Below are 17,500 nucleotides of genomic sequence, written 5' to 3'. Positions count from 1 at the left end.
AAGCCTTGTCCCTAAGGCCTTTTCTATGTCAGTTTCTTCTTAGACTCATTGACTGTTACTTTTATATAACACTACCTCATTCACAAGTACCTATGGGGCCCAGTAGCTGATGTCTGTGAGTGGTGGTGGCACAGTAGAGAGCATGTGCCCTTGGGAGGAGTCAGCTGTCATCTGTAACCCCAGGGAAATGCAGGCCAGTCATTGCCAGATTTCCGAAGTAATTTTCAAGAGAAAAACCTGGATTGTTTTTTTACTTGAAGTTTTCTAATTTTTAAATGTTGGCAATTAATTTAAAATCTTTTAAAAATGTTGTAAGGGCAAATAAAATGGATCTATATGGCTGGATATAGCCCTGATCTCCAGCCAACCAAGATATCAACTTGGTTTGGTAGTTTGCCCCCTCTCCCTTATAGTTTGTACCACCTAACCACCTAATTTAGCACTTAATAATTTTCTGATTGTTTGATCGGTTTTGTTTCTGTCTCCCCAACCAAGGTGTTAACTCCAGGGACCCCACCTTACTCATTTTAAGCATCTGTAGCTAAAACTCTTATCTACTATGCCACCAGAGTTTCCTAATACAGTATTAGTAACCAATAATAATCTTAGTAAATTGATTTGTTCAATAAATATTTAACAAACTTACACTATCTGGAATGCATAAGATTTCATGACTTTTATTTTGTGGCTTCTTCACTGTGTTGAGAAATAAATTTAGTGGAAATATCCAGTGTTTCTGTCATGACTCTGGGTCTGATTCCTGTATTCATCATCAGTTTTGTGTCCTGGCTTTTGGTTAGTCACCTTGTGGACACAAAGCTGGATTTTTCTGTGGAAAGAGGAACAGATTGGGTTACTTTCACATTTTATTAATGGTACTTGCATTGAATAACATACAAGACATCTTTAGATAATCTGTCAGTGATCATAGTACTTGGCACATATTAACCATGCAATAGATATTAGTACTGTTTACCCTTTACCTAACCAGGAGATATGTGCCTTCTGCAATAATGACTGAATTCTAATTTTATACTAAGATTTTTTGATATATGAATGAGATATGCACTATGAAATGTATGTAAGTATGTGTCTAAATTCATTCTTAGTTATAATGCATATTAAAAGATGCTTTTGTAGTGAGGAATTTAGAGTAAATAATTGAAAGGTACTATCCTTGCTTTGTCTACCACATACTTTCACATTGTAACTTCCTGTCTGGTTGCCATGATAGCATCTCAGTAGCAAATATATTCCACCCTGAACAGTACCATTAGACATGAATAACTCTGTTTGACTCATATTAGTTTGGACTGAAAAGGGGAACATATTTGACCAGCACATGGGCACCATTATAGCTATTCAAACAGGATTGTTATTATGAACCAAAATGCCACAAAGGAGACTTCTTTTGAAACTCTGGTTAACCTCTGTTACATCCTTCAACTTGGAGAGGTAAAAAGTACAAAAGCTCAAAGTATTGCCTCCTGTTACTTGTTAATTGTCATCTCATACCCACTGTAGTGATTTTTCACAGTGACGTAATGAACATAAGGACATTACACAAATCCCAACTGTCCTCTTTTTTGTGGTTTGCTGTAGGTACTCAGCGTGCCAATGCCCGGGCTCCAGCCCCTTACAAGCGAGATTTTGAAGCCAAACTAAGGAACTTTTACAGGAAGTTAGAGACTAAAGGATATGGACAAGGCCCAGGAAAATTAAAGTAAGTCAAAGTGATATAAACCCCATGACTTACAGATGATGGAAAGATGAAGCGTGGTTGGGAATTTAGGAAATTTATTGTGATTTGGTATGACCAGTCTTTGTTTTAATTGGCATAATTATTTTGGCATTTGTAATTTACAGGATCATATAAAAGATAGTCCTGGAATTAAGTATGATTAAATTTAAGGTTCTAAAACAAACAGTAAAAAGACTGCTTCTTTTCATGTAAAAATACAGGCAAAATAAAAAGCTGATTTTCTTTTTCTCCTGAAAAGTACCTCCTTTGTGGCCTATGATATATTCATTAGATATAAGGCTATAACAGTATCCTGTGTTGCATTTTACTACCTGCTGGGCTGACCTGTATACGGGAATCACAGTCAGCTCCATTTTGTTCTGTGAAGCAAACCACACTTGTCAAAGAGAATATCTCATGAATGTTGTTTCTGCCTTTCTTTATCCACTTCCCTTTAAATGGGGAAGCTGAAACATGATCACATTGGTCTAGAATTATTTTCATTCCCTACTCATCCTAACTGCCCCCTTACTCCCACCTCCACTCCTGTCCTGTGTCCCACCAGAGTGTCGCTGTGCCACCTGAGAGAGGACAAAGGAGGGAGTGCCTCCATTGCACCCTTGCCACTAACCTGGGTGCCTGTGATGAGATGCGAAGGCCAGGCCTACAGCCTCACAGCTGTCTGCCCTGCATGGGAGGGCTTGTTCATTTAGGTTCCACTTGGATTGCCCTAAAAAAGCATCCACCTGCTCAAAACACATGGTACTCTGAGCTTTACCTTTCTCACAGTTTCATGGAGTGGCTGGTGGATTTGAGCCACCAACCTTTCAGTTAGCAGCAGAGCGCTTTAACCACTGTGCCACCAGGCTCCTCATATCTATCACAAGTGGATTAACTGGCTGCAGGCATCATTCCTTTGTATCTGTCACTTAGAGAATCCCAAGATTCTCTCAGTCTAAAAATTAAGCACCATTGTAAACTCTTTTGCATTGCAGGACGCTGATTTTTTTTTTTTTTTCCTCCATGGTCTCACAGTCATCTCTCTGGGCACTTAATAACTGAATTTCTTGTCCAGGTGCATTCAGGCTTAGAACACAGGTTGTTCTTTTACTAAACAAAAGTTTTGTGTGTGTTATCTTATCAGCATTTTCCTACTGGGATAAAATTATTTGACCATTCAGAAAGGACTCTCACATTGTTATTACAGGTCATAGTTGGGATGCTTATTTACCAATTATTCTGTTATACAACGTTTGCTAGTGCTGTTAAGAGTTACACGCAAGTGTGTGCTTTATTGCAGGCAGCAGTGATATTAGTAAGGCCACTTCTCGCCTAATTAATTGTAGTAAATTGAAATTAAATGGCAAGTGCCAAACTCTGGAAAGATAAGGATTAAGAAATAATCTGTTTTTTCAAATTGTCTCTCACGGACAGGTTAATTATCAGAAGAGATCACTTACTGGAAGATGCTTTTAATCAAATTATGGGCTACTCCAGAAAAGACCTGCAGAGAAATAAGCTATATGTCACATTTGTTGGTGAGGAAGGGTAAGTAGAACAGAGAAGTAGCCTGTGGAACATAGGCTGTGGCTGCGGGCCGGATGTTTCACCACGTCGATGTGGTTGCCTCAAACAGGAAATCCTTCTGGCAGGAAATGCTGTTCTCATACACTTAAACCTTTGCCTTTTTTTTTCTACAGCTTCCTCTGGTTTTTAAATCATTTGACATAGAAATTCTTCAGTAAAAACTCATAGCCACAGATCACTTTGGGAGCTGGAGGTTGGTTTGGTTTCTTCTCTCTGCATCTCTCTTTCTCTTAAAGAAAAAGCGGGGGATTTAGGGAAAAAGGGGGGAGTTGCACTATAATGGCTGTGATCTTGTTATCTGCACCACAGTGTTAAGTAGAACATGCTTCACCTGTTAATTAAGCTCAGTTTCAGAATCAGGAATTCGGATCCTGTGGTCCTGCCAGGAAGCCTCCAAAGCAGTGACTCCTAGGCCTTGGTTCTTATTTCTCTGCCCCCAGTTTATTTCTTCCCTTGGGAGGGCAGCACACCCCCCAAAATAACTACCTGCCATACACAAGCATTCCAGCCTTCTGTGACTCTCCCGTGAGTGTGTTCACATAGAGAAGAGTTAGGAAATGAAGGACGGAAGACTCCTACACAGTGGTCTGTTGCATCCCAATAGGCATAACAGTTGTTAAATATCACCTTAGAAGATGACAGCTCTCATCTTTGCCACACCCCTTCCTCTTTTCTCATTTCAAGTCTGGGTTTTCAGCCTTAGAATCTACTTTGTAACCCAGTTGACATTAGAATGAATTTAAAAATACCACATGAGTGTCTGAACTCTGGTTTTCTTCTCCTTGATTCTGTTGATCTGAATCATTTTAAAGCTAACCCTCTCCTTCATGCTGAGAAATAAAGTGTATTAGATTATGGAATCATGGTATTAATATCCAACAAATTGAGTCATTCAGTATATATTTGATGAAATGGAGTCTCCAGAAAATAACTGATGGAGCTAGATACTAGCAGAGCAAGGATTCCAACCAGGGCCTTCTGTCTTTTTTTTTAATCTGGAACTTTTAGCACACCACTGGGACCCAGTGAACATTTCTGAACTTTGGTCTATCTGGATATTTTTCCTACCCCTGGATCTTTTTATCATTCTAACTGGTGACTGATAACCCTTCTCTTGTCACATGTGCTATTGTAGAGCCTCCCCTATGACTAGATTAAAGAAAAATTTTATATGGGAGCACACCATCATATGACAAAGTTTGGCACTGGGTCATGCCCAAGATTTGAGCCTTTCATTGCTAATGTGCAAAAATGGACTACCAGCTTTGGTTAGTTGGCTTAAAGATGCAGGTGCACAATAGAAAATGGTGGCAAATGTTTTTAGCCTCATCATAAGCATGCATGGGATTCCAAGTATTTCCTTACATAACCAGTCTGGTTTGGATAAGAACACTTTTCCTCCCCAAAATACCAGCTGCCTTCCTCATTGTTGGACTGTAGTTTGCTGAGATCTCAGAGATTTAGGGAAGTCTTTGGAAGCCACTGTACTTAAGCTTAAGCAGAGTATATGCTTATCATGCTTGATCTTTCCAAAGCAATCTCCCTGCAACCTGGACTGATGACACTGGTTCCAAGGAGCAGGCCCAGACCAAGTGGGGCTGATAACTCTGTATTTGTTTGCCACTGAGGTACAGGTACTTTCGGCTTCCATCACCTGTCTCCTTCTCATAACCCTAGAAGGAAAACAAGAGGGAGCATATTTGCTCAAGAGGGTGATTGAGAGGAATCTCAATCACCAGTGAACAGTCTCTTAATCTGGCCCTTTTGTATATGGTTTATTGAGGCAGGAATTGAGTTATTTTACCCTTTGCCATCTTTCCAAGTACATTGACTCTATCACTTTGGGTTTTTATTATAATGCAGAAAGAAATGTTATGATTAAAAGATCATAACATTTCTTTCTGCATTATAATAAAAACCCAAAGTGAAAAGCTAGTACTGGGGCAGAGCCTAACTAAGATGGTACAGACAGTTACCTTTCTCGGCTACTAACCAAAAAGTTGAAGGTATGAGTCCACCCAGAGGTGCCTTGGAAGAAAAGGCTGGCAGTCTACTTCTGGAAAATCAGCCATCGAAAACCCTATGGGACACTAGTTCTACTCTGACACACATGAGGTCGCCATTAGTCAGAATTAACTCAACAACAGCTGGTTAGTACTGGGGCAGAAAATATACAAGATGCACCTGAAGCATCTTATACTGCCAGAAAGTAAGAAAATACTCAAAAAATCCACAATTATGGGGGTATATCAAAGAACACAGGAGCAGACTGAAAGAGCTCCCAATGGCCAAAGCTGGAACAATTTGAGCAACAAAATAATTGCAGTAGTATTGGAATGCAACCCAAACTATAAGATAAATATTCATGAGTCCATACCAGTAGAAATAAATGATTGAATAAATAAATAGTTGGGTGAGGGGGGATAGACAAATCTCCTGTGCAGAAGATTTCCAAATAACTCAGCCTAACTCTTCACTCCCTGATTGTGGGCTGTGCACAGTGACTTCCTTCCAAAGAGCACAATATAGAAAGGAGGGAAAAAGAAGTAAATTTACAGTAGAAAAACCGGACAAACACTACCTCCTCAGCCAGGTGATCAAGGTTAATATCAACAGTGCTGTATCATGTTGATGGTATGTACCCTTGATATGATGTGATGATAATGGCACTTTACCTCCATTATCCTCCTCCCCAAAACACATAACCGAAATCTAATCATGAGAAAAAACATCGGACAAATCCCAATTGAAGACATTCTACAAAATAACCTCATCAGTACTTCTCAGTACTATCAAGGTCATCAAAACTAAGAAAATCTGAAAAACTGTCACAACTGAGAGGAGCCTAAGGAGACATGACAATTAAATGTAATGTGGTGTCCTGGATGGATTCCTGGAACAGAAAAGGTTCATTAGGTTAAAACTAAGGAGATAGGAATAAATTGTGCACTTCAGTTAATAATAATCTTATCGATATTGGCTCATAAATTGTAACCACTGTATTATGGTAATGTAAGATGTTAAATAGTAAGGGAAACTGGGTATGGTATATACAGAAATTTTGTACTATCTTTCCAACTTTTCTGTAAGTCAAAAACTATTCTTAGAAGGTCTATTTTATAAAAATGTCAGAATTCGGGGACACAGGCTATGTCGATAAATGCCTTTTCTTATTTCCTTGTTGTCCGATGAGTGACTGCTACCAGGGTAATTTTGGGTATGTATATACAAACCCTGGTGGTGTAGTGGTTAAGTGCTACAGCTGCTAACCAAAGGGTCGGCAGTTCGGATCCACCAGGCGCTCCTCGGAAACTCTATGGGGCAGTTCTACTCTGTCCTGTAGGGTCGCTATGAGTCGGAATTGACTCCATGGCACTGGGGTGGGGGGCACTCAGGGACAATAAAGTAATAGGTACATAGTATATAAAACACATAGAATAAACTCTGTGTAAAGTCCAAGTTAGCAATGGCATTGGTTTATATAGAGTATTATTTTGTATCGCTAATGTCAACCTTATGTTATCTATGTGGGAATAATACTTTGTAATTCTTACTGATACTATCACTCTGATAACATTATTTCACCACAGTCAGGGTCTTTATTTACACTAGATTAGCTAGGGCATAAAGAGAAGGTGATTTATTTTTAAGAATAATGTACCTGCTTTCCTTCTAAAAAGATGTAGATTAACAGATTTCATAGAGAGACTTCAGCTGTGCTTTAAGTGATTTTCTTTGCATATCTAAAACATGATATATCGATTGTTCCCTGAATTGGAAGTGTTGAGTCTAGAGAAATGAAAAGAAAATTTATAGTCTGAAGTTTGTTGTTGTTGTTAGGTGCCATCGAGTTCGTTCCAACACACAGGGACCATGTGCACAACAGAACGAAACACTACCAGGTCCTGTACCCATCCTTACAATTGTTGCTATGGTTGAGCCCATTGTTGCAGCCACTGTGTCAGTTCATCCTGTTGAGGGCCTTCCTCTTTTTTGCTGACCGTCTACTTTACCAAGCATGATGTCCTTCTCCAGGGACTGGTCCCTCCTGATAACATGTCTAGAGTATGTGAGACATTGTCTCGCCACCCTTGCGTCTAAGGGGCATTCTGGTTGCACTTCTTCAAAAGGCAGATGTGTTCGTTCTTTTGGCAGCCCATGGTATAGTCAGTGTTCTTTACCGACACCACAATTTAAAGAAGTCAATTCTTTTTATTAAAGAACCTGAAATTTACAGGATGACTACAAATTCAACGTGATGTGGAAATAATCCCAGAATATTAAGATGCCTGTATTCAATTAAAAAGTAAAAAAATAATCCTAGAGCCTTTTACTGCAGATGCATTCGTTGACAGTTAACTAATTATTAATTCTCGCCAATATAATGTTTCATGTTATGCTTGGCTTTTTACGAAAAATAGAGAGTTTCTACGCAAATCACTGTGATCTGGTTTGGTCAGAGCTGGCTGGGGGTTTTGTTCTTGACATTAAAATTTCCACTCAACTTAATTTGGTTATCTGCCCTTGAAAAGTGGAGGGGGCCCTGGCAGTGGCTGGGAACTGGGTCCTCTTGACAGAATATGATGGGAAATTGCATGCTGTGGTTGTCTGTTTCTGTGGGTTTTCGGTCTGTCTAGCAGTTGCTTCCTTAGGAGGGGGTAGGTAAAGTACCACATATTCTCTAGCATATTATTTCCTTCTTTATTAAAAGCCCTAGCAACTAATGCTTTTGTGGTATTAAAAATCAGCCAGATAGACAATGTGTTCTGATAAGGCATCCTGAGCTATTAACTTCTTAGTACCCCAAACGGTAAAGCAATAATGGCTCGGATAAAGAGAGGATGTTTACACTGCGATTGCCCTGCCTCTTTTTACTCTCCTGGCCAACCCTGTAAAAGGCTCCTTTCTTTAAGAAAGAATGAGTTCATTATGTGTAAGGTGCCATCAATATGACATCAGTCATCTGTCTTGCAAAGCCACACTTAGCCCAGAGAGGGGATGTGTGCAAACAGTTTTAGTTTGGTGGTTTAAGAACAAATGAGCTTTTGCCTGAGCCAGGAAAATGAAAGCAACTAGAGAGGATGAGATTTGAAACAGTTTTTTTCCCATCCATGTTTACGAAATAACCAGCAGTTCATTTTTTATAACTGGTCAGGTTCTCACTAGAAGTTGTTTGGAGTCCTGAGACTGTCAGTTGACACATTTCTTCAGAAAGCTATAAAGCTTCACGTTAAACTTTATGGTGCTGCTTATTTTCTTCCCGAAAGAGGCTTGCAACCTAACCTAGATAACCCAGACTTTGCTATGATTCTATATGTAGTCACCCACCAGGTGTTCTTAAATGGCTCAAGAACTAATACCTTACTTCTGTCCATATCTCAGGGTTAATCAGAAGGTGAGTAGGCCATGTGTGCCCAAACCAACTTGTAAAAACAAAGCTTCTGTCTTTATGACAATTGGTAGAAAGTGGTGGTGCTACTTCTCAATGACATCACTTCTTTCATTTTGTTATCTATTTCCCTTGCAATATTTAGTTCTCAGTATTTCTTAGTTGGAAATAAAAGGCAGGAGAATAAAATTCATTATTTTAATAAATACTGGCTGCCTACTCACAGCTTGGGTAGAGCACATTTGCTCAGTAACATGATGGTGTTAAAAATGCTTTATCAGCATATCATGAGGTTTAAAACGACGTGGCCACCCCAAAGACATCTGTGCTTATTCAGAAATGCCCTCAGATGCAGCTGTTGTGTGGCTACACACCCGTTGTCCGGAGTTTCTGCATTTCCGTGCCAAGGCTTGAGCTGTGGAACCAACCTAACTGGCAAAACAAGAATATAACAAATGATCATTGTGATATGAGTCATATTAACTATATATATGGAAGAGGTTGCTAAGACATTACAGGAAGCACATGCACTAGGTACCCTGCTGTGACATATCCTCTTGAATTAGATAGATTTATATATAAATTGTAATCCACAGCCCAGTCTCAGATGCACTGTTCTCAGGTTTGTGGATTATAATCAAATCAAAGTGTAAAGACTTTGAGCTACAGAGTAACTCCATCAGTGCTTCTAGAGTTAAAAAACAGCAGGTAAAAACCTGACCTGTTAAGGAAGATACACTTCCTCCTAGAGGAACTATTAGCATTGTTTTCTCTGGGGGGAAGAAAAAGTTTGATTTTTCAGTATAACTCCTCAGTGCCCATTCATCTCATCTTTAGCCCAGTTCAGCTATTATCATAAAAAAGAAACTGATCACTGAGCTCCACCTTTGTTATTTTAACAAACTTCATCATACTAGAGAATATATTACAGCTGGAAATAATACACCAGGCTTTCTAAGCATAATTCATTGGTGTGATTTCTGACAGTTTTCAAATTGAGTTGCCTTTCGGGGATTCGCATAACCTATTAATGTCATTAAATCAATATACTACCTGAAAGCAAACTTCCGACTCATAGCAACTCACTCTGCTAGATGTCAGATAAAAGGTAAATAATGCTCATTTTCTTTAGAGAGCTCCACTCATTGATGCAACAGCATGTATTAAGTCCCTACTGTCTATCGGGCTAGATACTGGTGATACAAAAATAAGTAAGACATAGTCACTGCCCATAAGGTGGTCAAAATCTATCACGTTTGTATAGGGAAAGCAGACCCTTATTGGATCATTTTTATACACTCTGGGACGTAGAATGTTACTAAAACACTGAGAGTTAACGCTCAAAGAAAATCTGCTATTACTAAGTGAATGTTGTTGTTATCAGGTGCCACCGAGTCAGCTCCAAATCATAGCGACACTGTGTATAACAGAATAAAACACTGCCCAATCCTTTGCCATCCTCACAATCATTGCTATGATTGAGCCTATTGTTGCAGCCATTGTGTCAGTCCATCTCCTTGAGGGTCTTCTTTTTCGCTTTCCCAAGCATGATGTCCTTCTCTGTATATCACAGGTTGTTAATGAGTCTTCCTTCAAACCTGATGCCATGCCCTTCTTCATATGCTACAGCTTCTCAGATTATTTGCTCACCATACAGATTGACTAAGTATGGTGAAAGGATGCAACCCTGACACACACCGTTCCTGATTTTAAACCATGCAGTATCCCCTTGTTCTGTTCAAACAGCTACCTCTTGGTCTGTGTAGAGGTTCTGCCTGAGCACAATTATGTGTTCTAGAATTCCCATTCTTCACAATGTTACCCATAATATGTTATGATCCACACAACCAAATGCCTTTGCATTGTCAATAAAACACAGGTAAACATCTTTTTGATATTCTCTGCTTTTAGCCAAGATCCATCTGACATCAGCAATGATATCTCTCATTCCACACCCTCATCTGAATCTGGCTTGAAATTCTAGCAGTTCCCTGGAGATGTACTGCTGCAACTGCTTTTGAATGATCTTCACCAAAGTTTTACTTGCGTATGATATTGATGATATTGTTCAATGATTTCTGCATTCTGTTAGATCAAAAGTGGTGTCAGAAGTCAGCCAAATAGACCCTTGTGTTCTGATAATGCATCCTGAGCTATTAACATCTTAGTACCCCAAACAATAAAGCAACAATGGCTCAGAATAGGCACAAATAAGTCAGCTGGCCAGGTAGCTTTGTTCCAAATTTCTTGGCATAGGCAAGTGAGTGCTTCCAGAGTTGCATCCATTTGTCGAACCATCTCAGCTGGTATTCCGTCAGTTCCTGAAGCCTTGTTTTTCAGCAGTGCCTTCATTGCAGCTTGGACTTCTTACTTCACAACCATCGGTTTTTGATCATATGCTACCTCCTGAAATGACTGAATGTCAACCAGTTCTTTTTGGTAGTGACTCTGTATTTCTTCCATCTTCTTTTGATGCTTCCTGCATTGTTCAATATTTTGCCCATAGAATCCTTCCGTTTTGCAACTCAAGCCTTGAATTTTTTCTTCAGTTCTTTCAGCTTGAGGAATGTCAAGCACGATCTTCACTTTTGGCTTTCTAACTCCAGGTCTTTGCACATTTCATTATAATACTTTGTCCTCTAGAGCCACCCCCTGAAACCTTCTGTTCATCTCTTTTACTTCATCATATCTTCCACTCATTTTAGCTACTCTACATTCAAGAGCAAATTTCAGAGTCTCTTCTGACACCTATTTTGGTCTTTTCTTTCCTTGCTGTCTTTTTAATGACCTTTTGCTTCCTTCATGTATAATGTTTTTGATGTCGTACCACCACTCATCTGTTCTTCATTCATTAGTGTTCAATATGTCAAATCTATTCTTGAGATGGTCTCTAAGTTTAGGTGGGATATACTCAAGCTTGTACTTTGACTCTCATGGACTTGTTTTAATTTTCTTTAGCTTCAACTTGAACTTGCATAAGAGCAATTGATTGACAGAATGTTCTGCAGTCAGCCCCGGCCTTGTTCTGACTGATGTCATTGAGCTTCTCCATTGTCTCTTTCCACAGATGTAGTTGATTTGATTCATGTGTATTCCGTTTGGTAAGGTCCACATATGTAATCGCCATGTATGTTGTTGAAAAAAGGTATTTACAATGAATAGATTGGTGATCTTGGAAAATTCGATCATGCGATCATGCGATCTCTGGCATCATTTCTATCACCAAGGCCAAATATTCCAACTATTGATGCTTCTTCTTTGTTTCTAACTATTGCATTCCAATCACCAGTAATTATCAATGCAGCTTGATTGCATGTTTGGTCATTTTCACATTGCAGAAGTTGGTAAAAATTTTCAATTTCTTCATCTTTGGCATTAGGGTTTATGTGTAAATTTGAATAGTAGTCATATTAACTGGTCTTCCTTGTAGGTATATAGATATTATCCTATCATTGACAGCATTGTATTTCAGGATAGATATTGAAATATTCTTTTTGACAATCAGTGCAACACCATTCCTCTTCAATTTGTTATTCGCAGCATAATAGACCATGTGATTGTCTGATTCAAAATGGCCAATACAGTCCATTTCAGCTTACTAACACCTAGGACATCAATCTTGAAGCATTCCATTTCATTTCTGGCAACTTCCAAATTTCCTAGATGCATACTTTTTGCATTCCACATTCCAATTATTAATGGATGTTTGCAGCTCTTCTCATTTTATTCGTGCCACATTAGCACATGGAGGTCCCAAAAGCTTTACTTCATCTCCATCATTAAGGTCAACTCCCCGGTTGTGTTTTGAGTGCCTTCCAACCTGAGAGGCTCATCTTCTGGCATGATATCAGACAGTGTTCTGCTGGGATCTGTAGGTTTTCACTGGCCAATTTTTTTAGAAGTAGATCACCAGGTCATTTTTCCTAGCCTTAGTCTGGAAGCTCTGCTGAAACCTCTGCACTATGGGTAACCCTGTTGGTATTTGAAATACTGGTAGCATTGCTTCCAGCACCACAGCAACATGGAAGCTGCCCACCACAGTATGACAGACTGACAGATGGAAGACTAAGACTAACTGAATGCCATAGTTTAATTTTGAGCAATTAAAAAGTCAGTTTACTTGCATCAGTTTTCTCTGTGAGAAAACTGACCCACAGAGTGTTTGCTTAATATTTCAGCTATCTGTAGCCCTAATCCATGCCTTGATTGTGTCTGAAAGCCCCTGCAGAGCATGACTGCTGCAAACCATGTTCACTCTTGTGCCATACTTAGTAGCTGTAACCACTCCTTGATGTTTCATACACCCTACAACATTATAGTCATTTTATATTTCTTCCAAGGATCTTCCCTAAAGAACATTTATAGTAAAGCGGATATTTTAATAAAGTAGTATTTTCTTTCTTCTACTACGGGTTGGCAAAGTTTTTCCATAAAGGGCTGGACAGTAAATATTTTAGGCTTGCAGGCCATAAGGTCTCTGTGGCAACTACTCAGCTCTGCCATTGTAGCATGAAAGTAGCCATAGGCAATATGTAAATGAATGAGCAAGTCTGTGTTATAATAAAACTTTGTTTACAAAACCAGGAGTTGACCCACATTTGACCTGTAGGCCATAGTTTGCTGACCCCTGCTCTATAAGCAACATTTTTTTAGCCTTGATGAGCATTTAAAATTTACTGAAGTGTAAGCTGTAAAGAGTAACAAGCATTAAACGTGTAGTCTGGAAACCTGTATTAAGGCCTGGTTCCTCCATGGGAGCTGTCATTTGATGCAAGTTAGTGAACTTCCTTCAGCCTTAGTCTTCTCTATAAAATCAAGGGATTGGACAAAATAATTTGTAAGATGCCTTTCACCACTGACATTGTCTGTTTATGGAAAGACACGGGACATCTGCTCATGAAACTCACTGTTAATAGGAATCGTAGTATCATGGACTAGCTGTCACAAAGTGAAATTTAGCAGAGAAAGGTATAAAATTTACTATTTAGGCTTTAAACAATACAGCTACATGAAGACAGAGTGGCAGAGTCCCAGGTTAAAGTAGCATAGGTGAAAGGTTTGGGCCTTTAGCTGATGACTAACTAGCTTATTATGAGTCAACAAAGTAAAGTGGCTGCCCCAAAAGACAGGATAATTTTAAGCTCCATTAGTGGAGAAAAGTGTCCAGGAAGAGAGGGCCAGAGTTCTTTCTAAGCTCCGTGCTGATGAGACCACACCTCGAGCATTGTGATCCATCCTAGACGCCACACCCTGTCAGACTTTGATACCCTGGCGAGTGTCCAGAGAATAGTGAACAGGGTTACAAGGAAATTCAAAACCTTGCCTTCAGAGCAAGGTTGAAGGAAGTGGACATGTTCAAGAGTGGGGTAGGGCTCAGGAGGGAGCAGAGACCAGGAATGCAGAAACTGCTATCTGCAGAATTCCTGTGGAAAAATGACGTTTTAAATTTTTATATCTTTAACTTCAGTATTAGAGTCTGAAACGTACTAGGCACTCAAATATTTGTTGAAGAAAGCCTCTAAATATGTGAAGAACGTTCGAGTGGACAAGATATTCTACTTGTTCTTGGTGGCATCAGAGGCCAGAACAAGACAGTGGGAGGTAACCACAAGGAGGCAGCTTTCACATCAGCAAGAGGAAAGGCAGTCTGTCCGTCTTTGCATTTGAGGCAGGAAGAGTGCAGCTTTGGAAATCCCCACAATAGCCTGAGGATGGTCCTACAGATCCTGATAACCACCTGTTAGCCACGGTATACTCAGCTGCCTCAGAGAGCAGTTCCATCATATCATCTTAAGGCCCTTTTGGCCCTGAGATCTGCTCTGTTTACATTTTCCACACACAGGTTTCCTGTCAAATTACTTGTGTCTTCCAAAGTGCAGTGTAGCTGTAAGTAAGTGGTACTCCTGGTGAGATGTGAGATAATTTTAACTACTGTGAGGGCTAACTTTTAAAAATTTTTAATATTTTTTTATTTCTTTTAATGTGTGTTAGAAAAATGGAACTAGCACATAATTGTGTAAGACAAAGCTACATTTAAAAAGCAAGTAAATTTAAAGTTGATTAATGAAAAAATTAAGTAAATAATGATTTAAAAAATAAAAAGGCATTGTAATCAAGTCAATTTCGACTCATAGCAACCATATAGGACAAAGTAGAACTGCCCCATAGGGTTTCCAGGGAACGGCTGGTGGATTCGAACTGCTGACCTTTTGGTTAACAGTTGTAGCTCTTAAGCGCTGTGCCCCCAGGGCTCCAATGTCAAAAATTGAAAAAGTAATATGTGAATAGCTGAACTCTATTCTATGTATTACATAATTCTTTTAAATTCACAAGTGAGGCATATAAAAGCTATTTTATTTTCTTTACTGGTATCCTAACCTTCTCTTCTGCCTAGAGTAGGACATATCCAGTCTTATTGATCCAACAGTCTATCACTGGACAAGACTCAGATGACCTTCTTTTTCATTCAAAGGAACAGTGCAATGTGATAATGCCCAGAAAGGAAATTTTAAAAGAGAAAAAGTAAATAATAGTTTTTTAAAAAAGTCTTTCACAACCCTACCACCCTAGTTTATCAGTTGCTTTCATTCCACCTTCATTGCTTCCAGTCTTTGAACCCATTGTGTATACTTTTTCTCAGAGGCTAGATATACTTTCTATTTTCATTTTAAATTTAGCATACCAAATTGCCTTCTTGAAAACTCCTCTTTGCTGCATATTTTGCTCTCAGGTTGTTAGCCCCTGGTCACTCCTTAAACCTAATACAATCTTTTCTTATACTTTGACCCTGATGATGTCTCTGAAAATAAAATGGAATTTACATTGTAGTTCGGGATCTAGAGTTTCAGCCACTGCTCCAAATACCTTCCTTAGAAAGCTTTAGACACCCTCATTTTTCTTGTCTGTAATTTTCCTTGGTGTTTTATAATTCAGAGTTTTTACCTGAATCCTACCATTTCATGTTTTGCCTCCGATCTCCATAGTTGGCCTTGTATCTGTAATATCCTCTTTCCAGTTCACTGAGTCTTTTTCTTCCCTGACCTGAAAATATTTCAGAAATCCACGAGGACTCCATGTCCCTTGGATGAAGGTACTAGTTTTACTCTGAATAAATACCTGTTGCCGGCAAGTTGATTCCAACTCATAATGACTCTGTAGGACATAGGAGAGCTGCCCCATAGGTCTTCCAAGGCTGTAAGTCTTTACAGAAGCAGATTACCACATCTTTCTCCTACAGAGTGGCTAGTTGATTTGAACTGCCAACCTTTTGGTCAGCAGCCAAGCACTTAACCGCTGTGCCGTCAGGCCTCTTTGTTTAAAGAAAGTATTCCCGTTGTACTCCCTTACCCTGTAACCATCCTCCAGGCATTTAATGTATATTTACCTTTCTATATATGTGCACAAAATCAAATTATTACCATATTGCTTATTTCATACATTATTTTTTTGATGCATAGCTTAGTTTTGGATATGCTCTTTGTACACATCCATTTCACTGTTGTGGGTCAGGATATGAATGTGACCCAGGAGCCAGGATCATTCACATTGTCTTAGGCAGTTGTGGTATGTGGACAATTAGACTTATAATGAGTGTGCTATAGAAAATTGAGCTCTGTAGAAAATGTACCCTATATAAAACCCACTGTGGTCATACAAACAAAAAATAACTGGTTGGTTTTTTTGTGTGTGGATTTTTTGAAAGGCTGGATTACAGTGGACCATCCAGAGAGTTTTTCTTCCTGGTATCCAGAGAACTCTTTAACCCGTATTATGGCCTATTTGAATATTCAGCCAATGATACATATACAGTACAAATAAGCCCCATGTCTGCTTTTGTAGACAATCACCATGAATGGTAAGTTGTTTTTTTTTTTTTCCTAACACTTCTCTTCAGTTGATTTGCTGTGATATTAATTTATACATGAACCCACATTTTAAAGCCTTTTTTTCTTGAACAAAATCGTATTTCAGTTAAATACCTCCCATCAATCTTGGTTTTGTTTTCAAATTTAAATACACAGGCAGTCTCCAAACTAGGAATATCATGACAGATATATTCCATAAGATCAAGTTTAAGAGGGTTAGATAGAATTAAAAAGGTTTTTCCTGTAGAAACAAAGTTAAAGATGATGTTAACTTCCCAGCGAGATCCCTGAATCCCTGTCAGCAGCTCTAGGCATCTGTGAGGTGGGGTGGGGTGGGGTGAGTAGGGGAAGGGCCTGACCCAGAAGTCAGGCAGCTTTCTAGAGTAATCCTTGGGGAAGTAGCTAACACGGGGTGGGGGTGGGGCACAGAGCAGCTGGCTGAACTGCTCGCTAAAGAAACTCTGGCTGAGGTGATGATGGTGTTCTGTTGGGGAGTAGGGTAGGGTGCAGTTCCCTGTGGAGGAACTGATGGTAGAACAGAACCCAGCAGAAGGGAAGGGGGTGGGTGGCCTCCACAGTGGCCACTCACCATGTGAGCCTTTTGATGTTTGTAATCAGGAAGTGCCTCTTTTCTGGTTTTTCCTCCAAAATCATCAAGGAAAACTGATACAGGATTCCTATCTGGGGATTATTTAGTCTGAAAAATCTCAAATCACACTCTCTTCCAAAATGCCCCTAGATTTTTTTCTAAATTCCTACATTTATAGACGTTAAATATTTTTATAACTCCTATTTGCCTGTTTCTATTCATTTTCGCTGATATTAACAAAAGAAAGAACATGAGTAGGACTCATGGAAAAAGCGTCTTTGAGTCATGAGGTTAATGTTGGTGGGTGGAGGGCATTAGCTTTTAGAATT

At 39.3% G+C, this 17,500-nt stretch overlaps 1 protein-coding gene across 7 annotated transcripts in view; it reads left to right on the top strand.

Annotated features, from left to right (window-relative positions):
* Positions 1-17,500, top strand: part of HECW2 (HECT, C2 and WW domain containing E3 ubiquitin protein ligase 2) — a 463,541-nt gene that overhangs the window by 409,079 nt on the left and 36,962 nt on the right. For 6 of the 7 annotated variants that reach the window (XR_007517919.1, XM_049887746.1, XM_049887747.1 and 3 more), the window contains 3 exons: positions 1,603-1,723; positions 3,176-3,289; positions 16,420-16,572. Coding sequence is in view for 6 of the 7 variants with exons in the window: in XM_049887746.1 (XP_049743703.1) it covers positions 1,603-1,723; positions 3,176-3,289; positions 16,420-16,572 (388 nt within the window). In the remaining variant the exon portion in view is untranslated. The remainder of the gene's footprint in view (positions 1-1,602; positions 1,724-3,175; positions 3,290-16,419; positions 16,573-17,500) is intronic. The other variant, XM_049887748.1, reaches the window with a different exon arrangement.

The sequence above is a fragment of the Elephas maximus genome, chromosome 6 (assembly GCF_024166365.1).
Source record: "Elephas maximus indicus isolate mEleMax1 chromosome 6, mEleMax1 primary haplotype, whole genome shotgun sequence".
NCBI classification, from domain to species: domain Eukaryota; kingdom Metazoa; phylum Chordata; class Mammalia; order Proboscidea; family Elephantidae; genus Elephas; species Elephas maximus.
The sequence above is the reverse complement of the archived record's forward strand: the minus strand, read 5'-3'. Positions and strand labels throughout refer to the sequence as shown.